Consider the following 17964-nt stretch of genomic DNA (forward strand, 5'->3'; position numbering starts at 1 on the left):
GCATTCATTATAGAAACTGAAAAAAGCAACTGTAGGTTAGTTAGTACTAAACGTGTGTGTGTGTGTGTGTGTGTTTGTGAGCTGTGTTATGTTACTGAACATGTGTCCAAGTGTGTGATGTGAACGTTTACATTCTTGGCCCAGACTGGAAGACACAAGGAACCTTAGGTTTATTTCCAGGTACCTCTGCTGAGGGAGGTTACGCTGTGGACAACATCCCCATGCTAACACCGGTCATATCACAACGTCTCCACGCTGGCTGCAGATTATACACACCCATACTTAATCCATACTGGTTCAGATGAGTTTTTCCATGCACATTGCCTCGGGCGTTGACTTTCTGCACTAGTTGTGTGTAATGTGGTTTGTTTATTACATGTGCACTGTGTTCAGCATTTCACAGAATAGTACCAATGTTTCCTTTCAGTATACTATGCAAGAAGTCTTTAAACCAACGTACTGTTGCATTTTATTAGTGCATTAGTACTTAGACAAGCCTAATCGTTCTCCGATGTGCCTAATTTTACAAACTCAATTGGTTAAACTGGCCAACAGTTTTAGGATAACAGTTTTATGGATAAATTAGAACACATGGAGCAGTTAAAAAAAAAAGTAATTTGTAGTGGCATAAAATTCCATATTCCTCAAGTACAGTAGACAGGCAAAATGATAGATAATGCGGAATAAATTTATGTTGACAACTGCAATTTACCCTATTTTCACAAATTTTATTTATATTAAAAATAAAACACTACAAAATGATGAATTATACACATTGCTGAAAATCAATTGAAAATGTAAACTAAATGTACAACATTAATTCATACAATTAAGTTGCTAGTTACAGGACTAAGCAAGAAATTAGTTTGTCCTTTCCGAACCTAATTGTAATGTTGCATTTAAAACCAATTCTTGTGTTTCTGAGCATCTCTAAAGCCTGTGTACGTTGTGCGTGTCATGTCAAAGCCCACAGAAGTGCTAATTATGTAGAGACTAGCAAAGCCGACTAATCTGGTCAACTACTGTGGCACTGCTAAAGGCCAAACTAAGACCTCCAGCCTGGGGCTTGTATTTCCATCAGTGCTTCTAACCCAGCAATAGTAACAGGCCCCCACTGACACACCAACCCACCAACCCACCCACTCACACACACACCCACACACTCACACACCCACCCACACAAGACAACAGACCCAAACAAGCTTTGTTTGGGCACAAATCACATTTACATGAAGGTGGAAGAAAAAAGGTGAAGAGACAAACACTGAAAATTCTTGTGTTAAACGGTGACTGAAGACCAATATACAAGGCAAAGTTTCTTCAACACAAATATCTGAATTATTCTGTTGTCAATTAATCCTCACTAAACACTAACATGATGCAATGCAACAGTTCTCCTTATGAGATGATAGGCATTGCCCATTTGCCAACGGCCCCCAGTGCCCAATCAGAGTACAGCCTCCTCTCCCGCAGTGCCCAAACAGGATTGTCAGGAGCTGATTGGCATCTAGGAGAACATGCACGCCATCCCTGCCACAACCCAACAGCCTATATTCTCAAAGAAAAAAAATTCCAAAAGAAAAATTCCAACAGCAGAAGTCTTGTCTCAACGAGAGATAATTGTTCTCCAACACCATGCGTGCCAGACAATAGCAAAAAGGAGACCAAACATGTCTACATACAGTGGACAGGTTCGGAACCTACTGACGTGCAACAATAAAAACCAGCATTTGTACAAACTAGAACTTATCTTAAACTGGAAGGCTCATTACGGCTTGACCTGTCTGCATGTTCAGTCTATATTTTACCAGTGCATATTAGTCGCTTAGTGTGTGCTTAAAAACGTAGAAACATTAATTAACAACCTCGTCTTCATGTGTGAGACATTCATTCAAAAACACGTTTTGGTCAATTTCTTTGTGCGTTAGAATGTGGTCATTTTGTTCCATCAATCTTTTCTCTTACTGCCCTCAATAAATATCTATATTATATATATACACACACACACACACATACATACACACACACACACACACACACTAATCAACTTCACTTTCACGCTCAACACCGCAGTCGTGGATAGGGTCTCGTGTTCATGCCTCTCCGCTACTGCCACCCCCTCGGTAGTGTATAGAAGTCCTGCAGTGGAGTCCGTTTCACTCTCCTCGCTCACATCCTATCTCTGCGCCCCACCGGGCCTGCAGCATCGGGCCACTTTAAACACCCCAGCGAGGAGGAAGACGAAGGCGATCGCTGCAAAGTAACTGCTGTAGATCAGAAACTGCGGAAGGAGCACAGGCGAGACAGATTAGCCAGCGCGTTGGTAGTGAAGCTCGCAGCCGGTACCGCTCACGGGGACACGTTACCTGGGGGAAAATGTCCAGACCCAAGCCGGCAGAGTCCACCACGATCACGGTAAGCAACGTCTGCAGCAGTAGAGCAATGAAGGTGTTCACCCCAAACACCAAGGCGTACCTTCTCATGCTCAGGTTGGCGGCAATCTGGTACCTGTAACAAACGCGCAGAGACACGTGCGTCACTCTACAGGTCGGTGCCAGGCACTGTGGCGTTTTTGACCACCAACATCAAGAACGAAGAGAACGGCCGTCTGAGAACAGAGAGCCAGTGATGCGATTGCCGTGTTGGCGCTCCTTACGTCGCTATGGTGACGAGCAGCATGTAGGTGGCTCTGAAGAGCACGTAGGATGAATAGCACACCCAGATGTTCCTGACCGCGTGCATGAGGTAGACAGCCACGGCGATGACTACAGAGAACATGCAGAGTGCTAGTTCACCCCACACCGCCCAGGACACCCTCACGAAACTGACCCCAAATGCAGCCAGAGCACCTGGTGGCAAACGCATTAGAGTGCTTCATTGAAGCACTTTTTAAAAATGTATTGCTATAAAAACAAAAACAATCTCAGAAAAATGTGATTAATCCATTCACTGAAAGCACAATAGCAGCTGTGAAAGGTTTACACAATAAGCAAAGCAAATCCCAAACCCTTTACCTACCAAGCAAAGTAGATATGGTCTCAACATAACCATTGTAGATCTCAAATTCCTTCGAAGGAAGGATTTTCTCCCAGAGAACTTGAGCATAATTGATAACTTGGAAGTAGCCGCAGGTCGAGAGAGCCCACCACACCGACCACGCCAGGAGAGGGCGTCGTGAGAAGCACTGCACAAAATCTGCCCAGAGAGACTTCAGCACCTGTTTCAGATTCCTATGCTCGTGCTGACAGAAAGGAAGGAACAGTGAGCCAACCCGCTGCACATGCAGTTTTGCACAAACAGAACCCAGTTAAAGGCGGCGGCGGACTAGGAAGATTCTGCTCACTACCATTTCTACGTTCAGGCCCGTCGTCCCCTTCTCGACAAGCCTGGTGCAGACGGCAGGATCCGGGCATGGCTGGTCCTGGGGAACACTCCCCTCGTGGAAGAACAGACTCCTGCTCGGCATGGGCAGGAACCAGGGGGCCAGGAAGGCTACGCAAGAGGTGGCCAGGGTCACGACCACGAGGTAAAGAAGAGGGACGTGACCCACGGACACGAGGAATTGGCCGACGAGCGAGCCCATGGCCGAGCCCAAGAGCGCAGCGCTGCGGCAGAGACCGGTCACCCGCTGGTAACAGCCCCTCTCCACCACGCTGTAGATGTAAGCGTAGTACGCCACATCAGTGGCTGTGGCTACACCGAAGCAGACCTCCAGGAGCTGCATGACGAGAACGCCCTGCCCTTTCATGAGGATGGAGTAGGTCACAACAAAGCTGACCGCCTGCAGGATGAGTACAGGCTTGTAGCAGAGGTAGTCCGTGGCCAGGAACACGGGAAGCAGCAAGATTAGGTAGGAGTACGTCCATACTGGATAAATCTCATTCACAACCTATAAACGAGAATTAAAAACTCATTAAAGCAGCCCAGAAATCATGCAGATCATCTTAAATTAATCTAACCTTGAAATGTAGTCCCGGTAACATGCTCTCGGAGTACTTATGATTTATGAGAGGGTCTCTTTGTTCGTGATTTTGGTATTAACCTATTGGTATTAATCTCAGAGTGAGATTATTATGTTCTGGACAGATCAGGTAATACGGTCTGATTTATCCAGGGTTTTCTCACGTGAGACAAACTTTCTCGGGGCCGTTCGTAGTAACAGCATTTCCAGCTAGTTCTTAAAAATGTGGCATATAACGACAAACACGAATACACAAGTTGAAACGATGTATGCCACCAGCTAGGTCATGGTCACATGCCGCTGGGCTGAGCGCGCTCACCTCCGTGTCCGTGAGGTTTTTGTCCGGCCCCATCAGGAAGGCGGTGAGGAACGGTTCCGACGGCCTGAAGTTGCAACAGAAGCCATACAAGCACAACAGCACGGTGGGGTGCAGCCATGCTCGAGACATGGCACGACCGCGGAGCTTGTGCATTGCATTTCCCCTTCACGTTTACTTCTCGAGAAACGTGACCGTCGCGGGAAAGTGACGTTTCAACCCACGTTCCTGTTCGCCGTACCGCATTGGCCACGCCCCCCGTTGCGTCCGTACGATCGCGAGGCAAACGCCATAAGTATCACCATAGAAACTCAATCTTCAGGATTATTGCGTCAGTCGAAACGATCAGCGAGTCTGACAGTTTTTAAACTTTTACACCGTCTAACATCGTGGGGTTTTTGACATGTTCTTAAACATTGTCCAGGCTTGGGAATCATCTAATTACAATTTCTAAGCAATTACAAAGACGTTTTAAAATGCAAGTTTGGTACCGTCATGCTTACTTCGAAGGTCAAATCTTTAAATCTATGACATTTACTGGAAGACATTTTTCCAATAAAGTCACAAACACAAAAATCAATGTGTACTTTTTATATTTGCAAGCAAACCGACCTCTCTTCTCAATCCCATACAGGCTATAGCCTACAGAAAAGGCAAATCACTCACATACAAAATGAAACATCTGGTATTTTATTGAAAATCATATTTTAAAGAATATCACTTGGAGAAAGAAGTGTGTTCTGTTACAGTACAAAACAGGATTCAGAAAGGGGAAAGCTGAGGTGGTTGTCTAATCCATTCTGGCCTTCAGGGTCCGTGTGGTTATCTTATCTTTCTCACTGATAGATGGAAACAGATTAAGACTGTTTAAGATCAGACAAAAATAAGATCATTAATAACAAATTACAAAAAGCTCAGTGACTTAAAGGATACCACTATAAGTACATTTCAATTTAGACTTGTACTATTAAAACAATTTTTTTAAACTAAATGTTCCAAACAGCTGGTGTCAGCAATAAACAAACAAATAAACAAACATATAAACAACATGCAAATCTAAGACGACAGCCAAAAGCCATTTAAAATGGGCAGTCACTACAATAGGCGGTCACTGCAAGGTTTCATTTTCTCTGTATTAATACACTTCATTAGCTGATTACCAAAACAGGGGAACCAGTCTGGAGTTTAATACTTGAGCTGGATTAATGAACTGAGGTTAACTGAGGTCAAAGGAGGGTAGTGGTACTCACATGACATGCACTACAACGCCCATGCCAGAAACCGCATCTCTGTCTACAGCATTCAGCATTGCCTGTGAAATGGTCTCAAACAGGTCCTCTGGCTCCTAATCAGAACATAGAGCAATACCCATTACAGCACAGCAACAAACATCTAATCGACCATCGACCAAATATCAAAATCTCCATCTGACTGAGACTGTTATATATATGCTAATATGCTCCACTCACCATGTCTGGTTCCCATAACGATTCACACATGCCGTACATCTGCTCTGAGCAAGTGCCACTGACTACAAAATCTTCTGTTATCATAGGGCAACCAATCAGATCCAAGGAACAGATGAAAGGCTCAAAGGTTCTGGGGTCCAGACCAGCAATCACAGGCTCAATGTAGTAGGGACCAAACCTAAGCAATGAGAAACCAGAAGCCCCCTTAGCAGAGTAGTGCATGGAATTCTACAAGACATTTCTCCTCACAGAGCAGAAATTATTTCAGAGTCTGAAATCAATCCCTCTTTTACGCATTTGGTTTAAGACATGTAGTGGAAGTAAAGGTAAAGGTGCGCGAAGATTCTGTTTTGTTCTTCAGGCCGAGCCCACCTTCTCTCGTACAGCAGGTTGGACACCATGCTCATGAAGGTCTTCGGCTTGATCTGACGACCCTCCTTTAGCTCATACAGGTTAAGGCGGAATTTGAGGCGCTGAGATCTAAAAAGATTTTGAAAGTTCAAATTTGTCTGTTATAAACAGGGCACCACAGTCTATATAGTTTCCAAAAATGAGAAATGTTCAAAAGATTGGCTAGATGATCAGAAAATGAATAGTAGGTTAGCAGGTGCCTTGACAATTTTGTTATAAACTGACTTACATCATAATATATACACCAACAAGCTAATATGGCAAGTTAGTATGTTTTAATTAACCTTCCTATTCCAATACCAAAACGTTAACAGCCTCCCTGCAGATAAACAGAAAATGTCTGGGACAAAGCTAAAATGCCTTTGGTCCAAATGGCTGTATTCACATACAAGCTACATACTCCAAACATACTTTATTTTTGAATAAAATTCGGTTTTCTGTTCCCTCAGAAGTGTCAGTGAGTTTCTGGGAGCAGACAAGGTTTCGTTACTGTAACGTAAAGAACAAGGACGAGTCAGGTTGCACTTACACGGTCTGCACATCTGTGGCCAGTCCTGCCAGCCCAATGTAGAGCCTCTCACCCATGGGAAAGATCTTCTGAAAGTCAGTGGTGACCATCTGTGCCTGGATGCCAAACCTCCTGTCTGATGCTATCGCGACACATCCCTTCCCACGCATGGCCATGACAGCCCCTCCATTATACGACATGATAGACTGCAACAGGAAGACGTTATCAATTGCATGTTACAAAGGACGAATGGTGATGCTGACCAGCTATAATGGTCATTGCTTCACATTTAAGAATATGTAGAAAAAAAGCCCTCCCCCCATCATTAATACAAATGACAAAAAACACAACTTATTGAGGACTATGTGCATGTGGTGTGATGCCTGTCATGCCCAGAGAATCTCATCTAACTGAGTTCTATATACACTTCATAACAATCCATTAGCTGAAAACTATATTATTCACGTTACTGCATTTATAGGATTGTTCAGAAGGGACATTTAACCTGTAGTATCTAAGTGGTATATAGAGTTGGGTTATAGGAGTGTTCAGAAGGTACATTTAACCTGTAGTATCTAAGTGATATATATGGAGTTGGGGTATAGGAGTGTTCAGAAGGCACATTTAACCTGTAGTATCTAAGTGGTATATAGAGAGTTGGGGTATAGGAGTGTTCAGAAGGCACATTTAATCTGTAGTGTCTAAGTGGTATATAGAGAGTTGGGTTATAGGAGTGTTCAGAATGCACATTTAACCTGTAGTATCCAAGTAGTATATAGAGAGTTGGGGTATAGGAGTGTTCAGAAGGCACATTTAACCTGTAGTATCTAAGTGGTATGGAGTTGGGGTATAGGAGTGTTCAGAAGGCACATTTAACCTGTAGTATCTAAGTGGTATATAGAGAGTTGGGTTATAGGAGTGTTCAGAAGGCACATTTCACCTGTAGTATCTAAGTGGTATATAGGGAGTTGGGGTACAGGAGTGTTCAGAAGGCACATTTAACCTGTAGTATCTAAGTGGTATATAGAGAGTTGGGTTATAGGAGTGTTCAGAAGGCACATTTAACCTGTAGTATCTAAGTGATATATATGGAGTTGGGGTATAGGAGTGTTCAGAAGGCACATTTAACCTGTAGTATCTAAGTGGTATATACAGAGTTGGGGTATAGGAGTGTTCAGAAGGTACATTTAACCTGTAGTGTCTAAGTGGTATATAGAGAGTTGGGGTACAGGAGTGTTCAGAAGGTACATTTAACCTGTAGTGTCTAAGTGGTATATAGGGAGTTGGGGTACAGGAGTGTTCAGAAGGCACATTTAACCTGTAGTATCTAAGTGGTATATAGAGTTGGGTTATAGGAGTGTTCAGAAGGCACATTTAACCTGTAGTATCTAAGTGGTATATAGAGAGTTGGGTTATAGGAGTGTTCAGAAGGCACATTTCACCTGTAGTATCTAAGTGGTATATAGGGAGTTGGGCTTGAAGCTGACAACAGTGCAGTGGAATATTGCTCTGGTGAGCGCGCAGGGTTAAAGGGCAGTACGCCTCACAGCTCCGTTTATTCTGACAACAAAGCTGATAACTAGTTCCCGTAATTGTAATTTACCTGACCTAACTTACTCATTTATATAACCTAACCAACATTACCATCACACCCTCAGGAGTAGCAGCAGCGTAGCTAAGCGCTTAGCGTTAGCAGCTAGCGGCACTTTCACTCAGTACAAACCGCCCTGGTAACCTAACGGTTACCAACCTAACTGAACACAAACCAAAAAGAAGAAAGCTAGCGCAACATCTTACCATGGTGCCGCTGGTTATGAAAACAGCAAGTTAGAAGAATATTCCAAACGGACTTGTTTTAAGATAGGATACACACAGTGACTACACAATTTCTTTCAGCAAGCGTTTCCTCCTAGCTAGTTACGTCACATCCGTCCTTCTTCTGCTTCTTCTTCTTCCTCTTCATCATCGGAGGGAGATGTTCTCTGCCATCTTGTGGTTAAAAAAGGATTAGCAAGAAATGTACATTTAGCCGATACTTTACATTTACATTTACATTTATGGCATTTATGACACTTTTATCCAAAGCGACTTAAAATTATGACTGAGTACAACTTGAGGGATAAGGGTCTTGCTCAGGGGCCCAACAGTGGCAAGTTGGCAGTGGTGGGACTGGAACCAGCAAATTTCTGATTACAAGTCCAGTACCTGAATCTTAAACATACCTTAAAAAGCAACGTTTTCTTTACAAAAAAAAGGGGAAAAAATATAATTTTTTATTTTAGAGGAAAATATCAAACACTGAAAAAGTTCCCTTTTTTAAAGTAACTGTCGCTCCACGCGATAAGGGCCGATAGAGGGCGATAAGGAGCAATAAGGGGCGCTAGGGGGCGATAAGGGACGGTAAGGTCCGTGTCCGTCCACAGAACACGAAAGAGAAGAAAACATCCACAACACCAAAATAAAATGCAGAGCGAAGTAGAAGTAACGCTGGAGGTTGGAACCATCGGAAATTTTAAATGTACGTTTATTTGCTTTTATTTCATATACGGACTGTAAATTTCACCCATGTAGGATTCATTGATTTATGTTATTTATTCAACTATCATGGAAATATTGGAAAAAACAGACTCGAAGCCAGCAAAGAGCAGAGCAGAGCCAGATTAGATAGCGTTGGCTAACGCTAGCTAGCAGCTTTCATAGCTGGGCAGCTAATGGAGGTAAATAATGTTGGTAAATAATGGAGGTAAACAATGTTGGTAAATAAATAGCAATAGTTTAGTGTAAAGTTCACAAACGTCTGAAGTGTGAGGTTCTCTTTTAGGGACCGATGCCAACACGGCGGACCTTATAGTGTGGCGGGTCAGCAATAGCAGCTTGTTCACAGGCAAGAGGAACACGGCCATGCGCGCGTTTGAGTGAGTGCCCCGCGCGCTGACGGTTCACGTGCGTGTGAGCTGAGTGCCCCGCGAGCTGACGGTGCACGTGCCCTAGTCTGTTCAGAAGGTCACATGTTGAACTCTGATTCTGCAGACAGTTTGTTAAGGAGAAAGCGCTGGAGGGGAAGGTAACACCAGCATGGGTGAAGAAGAAGTGGGAGAACCTGCGGCAAAAATACAAGGTAATGTCACCTGTCTGTCATTCTCGATGATTATTGTGTCCCTTGAACAGGTAAGCAGAGGGCCAAGGAGCCACTGAGTTAGTTAATAAAGGATAACGTACTACAGTGTTGGTTAATAAAGGATAACGTACTACAGTGTGTCAGGTAATAAAGGATAACGTACTACAGTGTGTTGGTTAATAAAGGATAACGTACTACAGTGTGTTGGTTAATAAAGGATAACGTACTACAGTGTGTCGGTTAATAAAGGATAACGTACTACAGTGTGTCGGTTAATAAAGGATAACATACTACAGTGTGTCGGTTAATAAAGGATAACATACTACAGTGTGTCAGTTAATAAAGGATAAGGTACTACAGTGTGTCGGTTAATAAAGGATAACGTACTACAGTGTGTCGGTTAATAAAGGGTAACGTACTACAGTGTGTTGGTTAATAAAGGATAACGTACTACAGTGTGTCAGGTAATAAAGGATAACGTACTACAGTGTGTTGGTTAATAAAGGATAACGTACTACAGTGTGTCGGTTAATAAAGGATAACGTACTACAGTGTGTCGGTTAATAAAGGATAACGTACTAGTATGTTAGTTAAAGGATAACGTACTACAGTGTGTCGGTTAATAAAGGATAACGTACTAGTATGTTAGTTAAAGGATAACGTACTACAGTGTGTCGGTTAATAAAGGATAACGTACTAGTATGTTAGTTAAAGGATAACGTACTACAGTGTGTCAGGTAATAAAGCATAACGTACTACAGTGTGTCGGTTAATAAAGGATAACGTACTACGGTGTGTCGGTTAATAAAGGATAACATACTACAGTGTGTCGGTTAATAAAGGATAACGTACTACAGTGTGTCAGTTAATAAAGGATAATGTACTACAGTGTGTCGGTTAATAAAGGATAACGTACTACAGTGTGTCGGTTAATAAAGGATAACGTACTACAGTGTGTTGGTTAAAGGATAACGTACTACAGTGTGTCGGTTAATAAAGGATAACGTACTAGTATGTTAGTTAAAGGATAACGTACTACAGTGTGTTGGTTAATAAAGGATAACGTAGTACAGTATGTCGGTTAATAAAGGATAACGTACTGCAATGTGTCCGTTAATAAAGGATAATGTACTAGTATGTTAGTTAAAGGATAATGTACTACAGTGCATTAGTTAATAAAGGATAACATACTACAGTGTGTTAGTTAATAAAGGATAACGTACTACAATGTGTTGGTTAATAAAGGATAACGTACTAGTATGTTAGTTAATAAAGGATAGCGTACTACAGTGTTGGTTAATAAAGGATAACGTACTACAGTGTTGGTTAATAAAGGATAACGTACTACAGTGTGTTGGTTAATAAAGGATAACATACTAGTGTGTTAGTTAATAAAGGATAACGTACTACAGTGTGTTGGTTAAAAGAAGGATAACGTACTACAGGGTGTTAGCTAAGCAGTGTTTGATGCTGTTTTGCAGGACATTAAAAATCTCAGCATGGTGGGAGGAGAACCCTGTGCTGCTCCATGGAAGTGGTACGCCGTGATGGACCAGGCTCTGAGTGGGGAGATCACCTGTACCTCCATGACTACCTTCCCCACCATCCTCTGCCCTTCTCCCCACACCTCCTCCCCTTTCACCTCCACAGTCCTGGTATCCTCCTCCGCACAGGACCCCCCGCCCGTCAAGAGGAAGAAGGACCAGTACCTGCAGGCTGCACTGCAGGAGTTGGAGAAGAGACAGGAGGAGCGGGAGAGGCAGGCCTTGGAGAGGGAGGAGGAGCGGGAGAGGCAGGCCTTGGAGAGGGAATGCAGAAGGGAGCAGGAATTGCTGGTGAGGCAGGAGCGGTGGGAGAGGGAGTACAGAGAACGGGAGGAGCGGAGAGAGAGGGAGTACAGAGAACGGGAGGAGCGGAGAGAGAGGGAGGCTTCTGCTAGGGAGGACAGGCTCTTTAAGCTGCTCGAAACATTCGTGTCCAAACAGTGAAACGCTGTGTGATCCATGTTTGTACCCAAAACCACGTACTTTATATTAAACTGTGCTCTGTTTTGTATCTCGTATCGTTGTTCATGTGTCTTTTTAGCTGGAGTTTATTCGTTCGGTATAGAGCTGCTTCAGCAGTGCCTTTGTGCCTTTAACACATCGGACAAGCATCTTGAGGCTCATTGTGAAAACATTTCTCAGAATCGTTATATTGCATCAGTGTTTACCAGCGTTTGATAGAAAAAAAAAAACCGTTTGATTCTTCTCAGGTCTGGCTTGGAATATATATTTTATTATTGCACACGTCCAGCAATATAGCAGCACATTACGGACAAAACCCCCTTACACACACAAGCTGACCCACAAAACACTGCACATTTGCATTCAACATACAACCTGACAATCCTAAGTGAAACTCTGTTAGCTTACATCTCTGTTATGTTATTTGCTTATACCAAATGTCCTCGAGTCAAATGGTTCCTCTTTGGCCTGCTGTAATAAAAGGCAGAACTGCCTGGTTGGCTAAGCAACAATTTTTGTGAGTAAGCAGAACATGTAATTTATTCAATTTAACAGAATTCTATACATTTAGCATATTTATTACTAATAATTTTGAAGCAAATATATAGTCTTACACTCTTGCAGGCTGAGACGTTTGCTTAAGAGTTATGGGCCCTGTGGGTCCCATTTACATTTATACATTTTTAGAATAACACAAGCTTAATGTATGCGCATCATCTAATCTGGCTCTCTGATTGAAAATAAATATTTATTATTAATATTGCAAATAGCTACTATATATATATATATATATATATATATATATATATATACACACACACACACACACACACACACACACACACACACACACACTATGCAAAATAAATAATCAGTATAATTGAAATGTAATGACAATAATTAAATCTATATTTTTAAATACTTCACAAAATATGTTGACGTCAAACATTTAGGCTAAATGATCACATTAAATTTCATTATTACAATCTACCCAGTGTGCTACTGTTCACTGATTCATTTTGTACTCTCAGTGCTCTACGAACGATTAAAGCCAGTTTGTTTACATCAACGCCATTGGCACAAACTGACCTTTGGCCTACAGGCTCACAAACGCTTCTGCATGAGGTCAGACTGATGGGGGCTGATCCCTGACCACAGGGACACACAAAGATTAAGCTTCCCTGCACTTTGGGTTTTTTCTTTTAAATGAGGTTAGTCGGGTCTGGTATACACCTTTGCTTTTTGAACTCTGCTGGACACGTCTGCGTTTCAGATCGCCCTGCACTGCGCCGCCATCCCAGGCGTGCGGAGCTGTGCTACCGAATCCCTCAGACGTGAGACTCGTCCAGGTCCAAGTCCACGGGTGAGCACGGCAGGGTGGGCAGCGAGGGAGGGCCGAGCAGAGAAGACAGCAGGGGGTTCTCCGTACCCTGCTCCTCCGCGGACTGCGCCGAGGTGTCCGTGTTCTGCAGGAGCCCCGATGTCTCCTCGTGCTCCGGGCTCTCGCGGATCTGGGTCGGGCTCGGCCGGATCGGGGTGCTGAGGACCGGGAGGGAGGGCAGCGGGGAGCAGGGCCTGGAGGCTGGGGTGGAGGAGGTGGTGGGAGACAGTCTACTCCTCACGCTGCTCCCATCCCGCGTTCCTTTATTGTCAGCCAGAGGTGAAGCCTCGAAGGATAGAACAGAAACTTCAGAAAATGCTGACTACTGAGCTCATCTAGGTACATGTCATATGCGGTACTGACTATCGAGCTCATAACTGTTGTATACGCAATACCGACTACTGAGCTCATATAACTGTCGTATAGGCAAGCAGCTGTCCTGGGATCGTGGCATACACCCAAAGCCCACCTGTGGCCGCGCCCCTGGGCTGGGCTGCTCCGCGTTGATGGTGGGGGGCGGACTCTGACAGCAGGTAGGTGGTGTAGGTGACACCATGCCATGTCTCCGCCCTCTGCTCTCTACCTCTGGCAGACCAGCACTGGGCAGAGAGATGGACACACTCGAAGTGTCCTGCTGGGACTCTGTGAACGTGACTGACCTCTTCTGGTCACTGTGCGCTGAGGGAGGAGATTTCAGACAGACAGACAGTGTCCTTGTACACTCGTTACTCTGTGTGGACTGAAAGAAGCACCTCTGACTTCACCTATTTAACCAGTCATTTCAGCTCAGACTTTAGTGCTCTCGTGTTACTGTCACACTCCTGAACCCCCCCCCCCCCCCCCCACACACACACACACCTCTGTCGAGAGCTTTGGCCTTGGGCTGGATACTCCGGCGCGTGGTGGACAGCCTGGCTCCCTGACGGCCACGACACTCATCCTGCACCCTTGGAACAGACAGCAACGGCCGGCGGAGCTAAACAAAGACGACAAAGCAAAACTAGATAGCGCCTCCCCTAAACACGCTCACAGACACTCCCCCTCCTCCCTGCCCACGGGAAAATAGTTCTTCCTGTAAATAAATGTTGTGCATTTGAACGATTACACCTCGGACGCCGGGCTGGGCGTCTCACCTGCCTGACGCCTCTTTTGCGTCCGAGCGGGGGCTGAAGCAGGAGGTGGTGGTGGCCGGGTTCGCTCTGGACGCTGGCGACCCTGCAGAACAAGACGACGGAGCCAGACACAGGACTGAGGCCCGAGGACGAGACAGCTGAACACAGTCCCCGTTAAAGCCTCCGGTAAACACAGGAGAGTTTAGAGGAAGTGTGTCCGTCCCACAAATCCCAGCAACAGGCCAAAGGCTCGCCCCCGGTCGAACACAGAGACAGAGATGCACCATGAGACATGAATCCCAGGCCAAAAGCCTGCGATGTCATTCACAAAACTGAAGGGGATTTAGAAGAGTTGGTGATGGCAGGGTTGTCCCCCATTTCCACTGCTCCGTTAATAAACCCTGAACTGTTAAGGCCGGTATAGAAAAGAATTGAGGAATTGTATCCTTTTTTTAAACTCAGTATTTCAGTAAAAACTCTCCCCAATACTGGGTCTGCCAGACCAGCCTCCTCTGCCCCACAGATTGGTACCCCAAAGAGGAACTCCAATTTGAGCAGTGTGAGAAGCCTGGAACATGGATGACACCATGAGGCTCACTGGAAATGACATGACACAGTGAGAGTAAAAGAGATGTGTTAGTGTCCTGACGAGAGAGAGAGAGAGAGAGAGAGAGAGACAGACAGACAGACAGAGAGAATGAGAGAGAGACAGAGGGAGAGAGAAAACAAACAGGAACATTTTTAAGTTAGCAAATTGGAGAGAGCAGAGAAAGGTGGGTTATGACTAAAAACAGGGAGCGCGTGTCCATAGTGAGAGGTCAGTGGATGAGATGGACAGAGAGAGGCAGGTCAAGCCCCGGCACACACACAGCGAGACACTCCACACACAGGGCTGTGACACTGTACCGTGACAGGCTACTCTCGTCCAGCCTCCCCTGGGAATCATCTACCACATTGGGTTCACTGCGGAGTGGGCAGGAAACACGGTTAGGGGGAGGAGCCGGGTGCCGCACGCACGCTGCCTGCACCTGTACACCTCCCCCTTTAGAGGAAAAACATGGTTATGACGTGGACAGTTCATGTGACTTTACGTGGTGACCTCCAGCAATAGTGGGGCGTCTAAGGACGACGCAGGACAGCCCGTCCAGCGTCTCAAGGAGAGTCTGCGGACTCGACTCTTGAAGCAGAGACTTTGCGTGCGATTGTGGTGGGTTGTTTTTTTAGGTGTGTTTTTTTGAGCTGCGCGCTTGGCTTACCATTAGCGCCACGCGGGTTTACCTGTGGCTGGGCAGCATGGCGAGACGGCTGGGCTCCGGCTGGCTGGGAGCACAGCCTGTGGCGTGACTGGAGAAACGCCGCTGGGGGATGAGGCTCGGGAAGAACGCCTCGTGCTCACTTACCACGCTGGGAATGCTCAAGGAATCGTCTAGGAACAAGAGAGGATGAACTGGCACAATTCCCAAAGTTCAGCAGGGTAGCTTCCCTGCGTCTTACTTTAGTAAAGAAAGACAAACCAAGAAATAAATATGGGATGTTTTTGGAAGTCGTAGGTGAGGGCTATGAAGAGTAGTTTTGCCATTCTTTGAGCTTTGTTATTCACAATTATGGGTTTATACAGGCATTTTAAAAACAAGTGAATAATAACGTCTAATAACGTCTAATCATAATGTATAATAACATCTAATAATAATGTAACGCAGGGTGGCCTGAGTGCCGCAGGATGAGGGGCAGGAAGCACACAGACTCCAACGTCTGGGACATAAAACGCTAACGGCACTCACAAGAATCACACACGATTCATACAAACAATAAACGGTTAACATTAAATACAGATGATAAACGCGTATACATCTAACAATAACGAATATAACGTTTAACAGTACCATTGATAACACACCACATTACCACGTTACATCAACAATGACCGACGCCGGCGCACACTGACGTGGGTTTATACGCACAGACACACGAGGCGCAGGTGTGTGCAGGCGTGGCCACTAACGAAGGTCCTCGTGACAACTGTATAATAATAACGTCTAATAATAACGTCTAATAATACTGTATAATAACATCTAATAATACTGTATAATAACAACATGTAATAATGATATATAATAATAACGTCTAATAATAATGTATAATAATAATGTCTAATAGTGTATAATAATAATGTATAATAATAACGTATAATAATAATGTATAAGTGTATAATAATAATAACGTATAATAATAATGTATAAGTGTATAATAATAATAACGTATAATAATAATGTATAAGTGTATAATAATAATAATAACGTATAATAATAATGTATAAGTGTATAATAATAATAATAACGTATAATAATAATGTCTAAATGTATTATAATAATAATAATAATGTATAATAATAATGTCTAATAGTGTATAATAATAATGTATAATAATAATAATAACGTATAATAATAATGTCTAAGTGTATTATAATAATAATAATAACGTATAATAATAATGTCTAAGTGTATAATAATAATAATAATAACGTATAATAATAATGTCTAAGTGTATAATAATAATAATAATAACGTATAATAATAATGTCTAAGTGTATAATAATAATAATAATAATGTATAATAATAATGTCTAAGTGTATAATAATAATAATAATAATGTATAATAATAATGTCTAATAGTGTATAATAATAATGTATAATAATAATAATAATAATAACGTATAATAATAATGTCTAAGTGTATAATAATAATAATAACGTATAATAATAATGTCTACTGATAACGTATTAATGTATAAAAATAAGATATAATAATAAGGTATGATAATAGCTGCGTTGTATGGAGCGTAAAAGCTCAGTGTCGTGTATAAGGTGGGGAAAAGGCTTGCTTTACTTTCCTCCTCCTCCTCGTCCGTGCGGCTGAGGGTGTCCTGCGAAGGCTGGCGGGACGGCTGGCTGTCCTGCTCCCACACCGTGCCTGTGCCAGTGTTCGAGCGGGACATGGTGGCCAGACTCAGGCGGTAGGCCGACGTGGACGTCCCCACCGTGCTGATGGACGTCTTCCCCTGGTATGCTGAAGAAGAGAAGGACAACAGAGGAAGAGATGTTATTAAAGTAGATCAAAGCTTTGAGTTTAGGGAAGCAGTAAACAAATTTACTTTTGGGTCCAACTCTGTGCGACGTCAACTCAGTGTGAGGTCAATTCAGCATGAGGTCAACTCGGTGTGAAGTCAACTCGGTGTGAAGTCAACTCAGGTCCATTTGGGTTAAATTGGAACTACCGTAAAACCAAACCTATCTACTTACAAACCAACAAACACGGCTAGTTAGTAAACCTGGTTCCTGGTAACCTGGTAATGACATTCAACAATTTGATTGGTCCGTTTTGGCTCTAAAGCAGCAGGACCAGGACATGGACCGCCCCCTCACCCGAGCCAGCGTGCACGGAACCGCCCCCTCACCCGAGCCACTGTGCACGGCCTCCTTCAGAATCTTGAGCTCGTTGTTGAACTCGGCGAACAGGGAGCTCTTGCAGAGTGAGCGTGGGATGAAGCGTCTCTCCAGCTGGTCGGCAATGTGGTGGCGGGCCGTGATCTCTTCCTGAGACTCTGCCGGCTGGGTCAGAAGCTGTGGGGTGGACAGCTCATGGTAAACCAATCACAGACCTCGGCATGACCAAACCACAAGT

At 43.8% G+C, this 17964-nt stretch overlaps 4 protein-coding genes across 31 annotated transcripts in view; 1 reads left to right on the plus strand and 3 right to left on the minus strand.

The window, feature by feature from the left end:
- Nucleotides 1–457: 457 nt before the first annotated feature.
- slc19a2 (solute carrier family 19 member 2) lies at nucleotides 458–4500 on the minus strand. 2 transcript variants are annotated; one of them, XM_027004736.3, is made up of 6 exons: nucleotides 4281–4500; nucleotides 3347–3889; nucleotides 3019–3241; nucleotides 2657–2765; nucleotides 2367–2508; nucleotides 458–2281 (listed from the first exon to the last, which is right to left on the minus strand). In XM_027004736.3, exons 1-6 carry the CDS (start codon nucleotides 4431–4433, stop codon nucleotides 2177–2179), a joined length of 1275 nt encoding a protein of 424 aa, XP_026860537.2. In that variant the 5' UTR covers nucleotides 4434–4500; the 3' UTR covers nucleotides 458–2176. The 2 variants fall into 2 exon arrangements, with proteins under 2 accessions (XP_026860537.2, XP_026860536.2); XM_027004735.3 differs by having other exon boundaries at nucleotides 2657–2849; nucleotides 4281–4498.
- Nucleotides 4501–4946: 446 nt separating this feature from the next.
- psmb3 (proteasome 20S subunit beta 3) lies at nucleotides 4947–8619 on the minus strand. The gene is made up of 6 exons (XM_027004690.3): nucleotides 8463–8619; nucleotides 6687–6871; nucleotides 6119–6226; nucleotides 5747–5924; nucleotides 5528–5622; nucleotides 4947–5116 (listed from the first exon to the last, which is right to left on the minus strand). The coding sequence occupies exons 1-6, from the start codon at nucleotides 8463–8465 to the stop codon at nucleotides 5068–5070; spliced, it is 618 nt and encodes a 205-aa protein (XP_026860491.1). The 5' UTR covers nucleotides 8466–8619; the 3' UTR covers nucleotides 4947–5067.
- A 470-nt stretch (nucleotides 8620–9089) lies between these two features.
- On the plus strand, nucleotides 9090–12639 carry si:ch73-193c12.2 (uncharacterized). 2 transcript variants are annotated; one of them, XM_027004696.3, is made up of 4 exons: nucleotides 9090–9183; nucleotides 9487–9580; nucleotides 9696–9783; nucleotides 11265–12639. In XM_027004696.3, the coding sequence occupies exons 1-4, from the start codon at nucleotides 9129–9131 to the stop codon at nucleotides 11769–11771; spliced, it is 744 nt and encodes a 247-aa protein (XP_026860497.2). In that variant the 5' UTR covers nucleotides 9090–9128; the 3' UTR covers nucleotides 11772–12639. The 2 variants fall into 2 exon arrangements, with proteins under 2 accessions (XP_026860497.2, XP_026860498.2); XM_027004697.3 differs by lacking the exon at nucleotides 9090–9183 and adding an exon at nucleotides 9196–9382.
- A 144-nt stretch (nucleotides 12640–12783) lies between these two features.
- unc80 (unc-80 homolog (C. elegans)) overlaps nucleotides 12784–17964 on the minus strand; it is a 36223-nt gene continuing 31042 nt past the window's right edge. For 21 of the 26 annotated variants that reach the window (XM_081710246.1, XM_081710259.1, XM_081710254.1 and 18 more), the window contains 8 exons: nucleotides 17738–17903; nucleotides 17170–17349; nucleotides 15561–15708; nucleotides 15189–15245; nucleotides 14304–14385; nucleotides 14029–14146; nucleotides 13640–13848; nucleotides 12784–13456 (listed from right to left, as the gene is read on the minus strand). In XM_081710246.1, the coding sequence (XP_081566372.1) occupies nucleotides 13118–13456; nucleotides 13640–13848; nucleotides 14029–14146; nucleotides 14304–14385; nucleotides 15189–15245; nucleotides 15561–15708; nucleotides 17170–17349; nucleotides 17738–17903 (1299 nt within the window). In that variant the 3' untranslated portion in view covers nucleotides 12784–13117. Of the gene's footprint in view, nucleotides 13457–13639; nucleotides 13849–14028; nucleotides 14147–14303; nucleotides 14386–15102; nucleotides 15325–15560; nucleotides 15709–17169; nucleotides 17350–17737; nucleotides 17904–17964 lie in introns of those variants that run through there. The other 5 variants (XM_081710250.1, XM_081710255.1, XM_081710267.1 and 2 more) reach the window with 3 other exon arrangements.

Source organism: Electrophorus electricus, chromosome 3, assembly GCF_041902795.1.
Source record: "Electrophorus electricus isolate QZ-2024a chromosome 3, ASM4190279v1, whole genome shotgun sequence".
In the NCBI taxonomy this organism is placed as follows: domain Eukaryota; kingdom Metazoa; phylum Chordata; class Actinopteri; order Gymnotiformes; family Gymnotidae; genus Electrophorus; species Electrophorus electricus.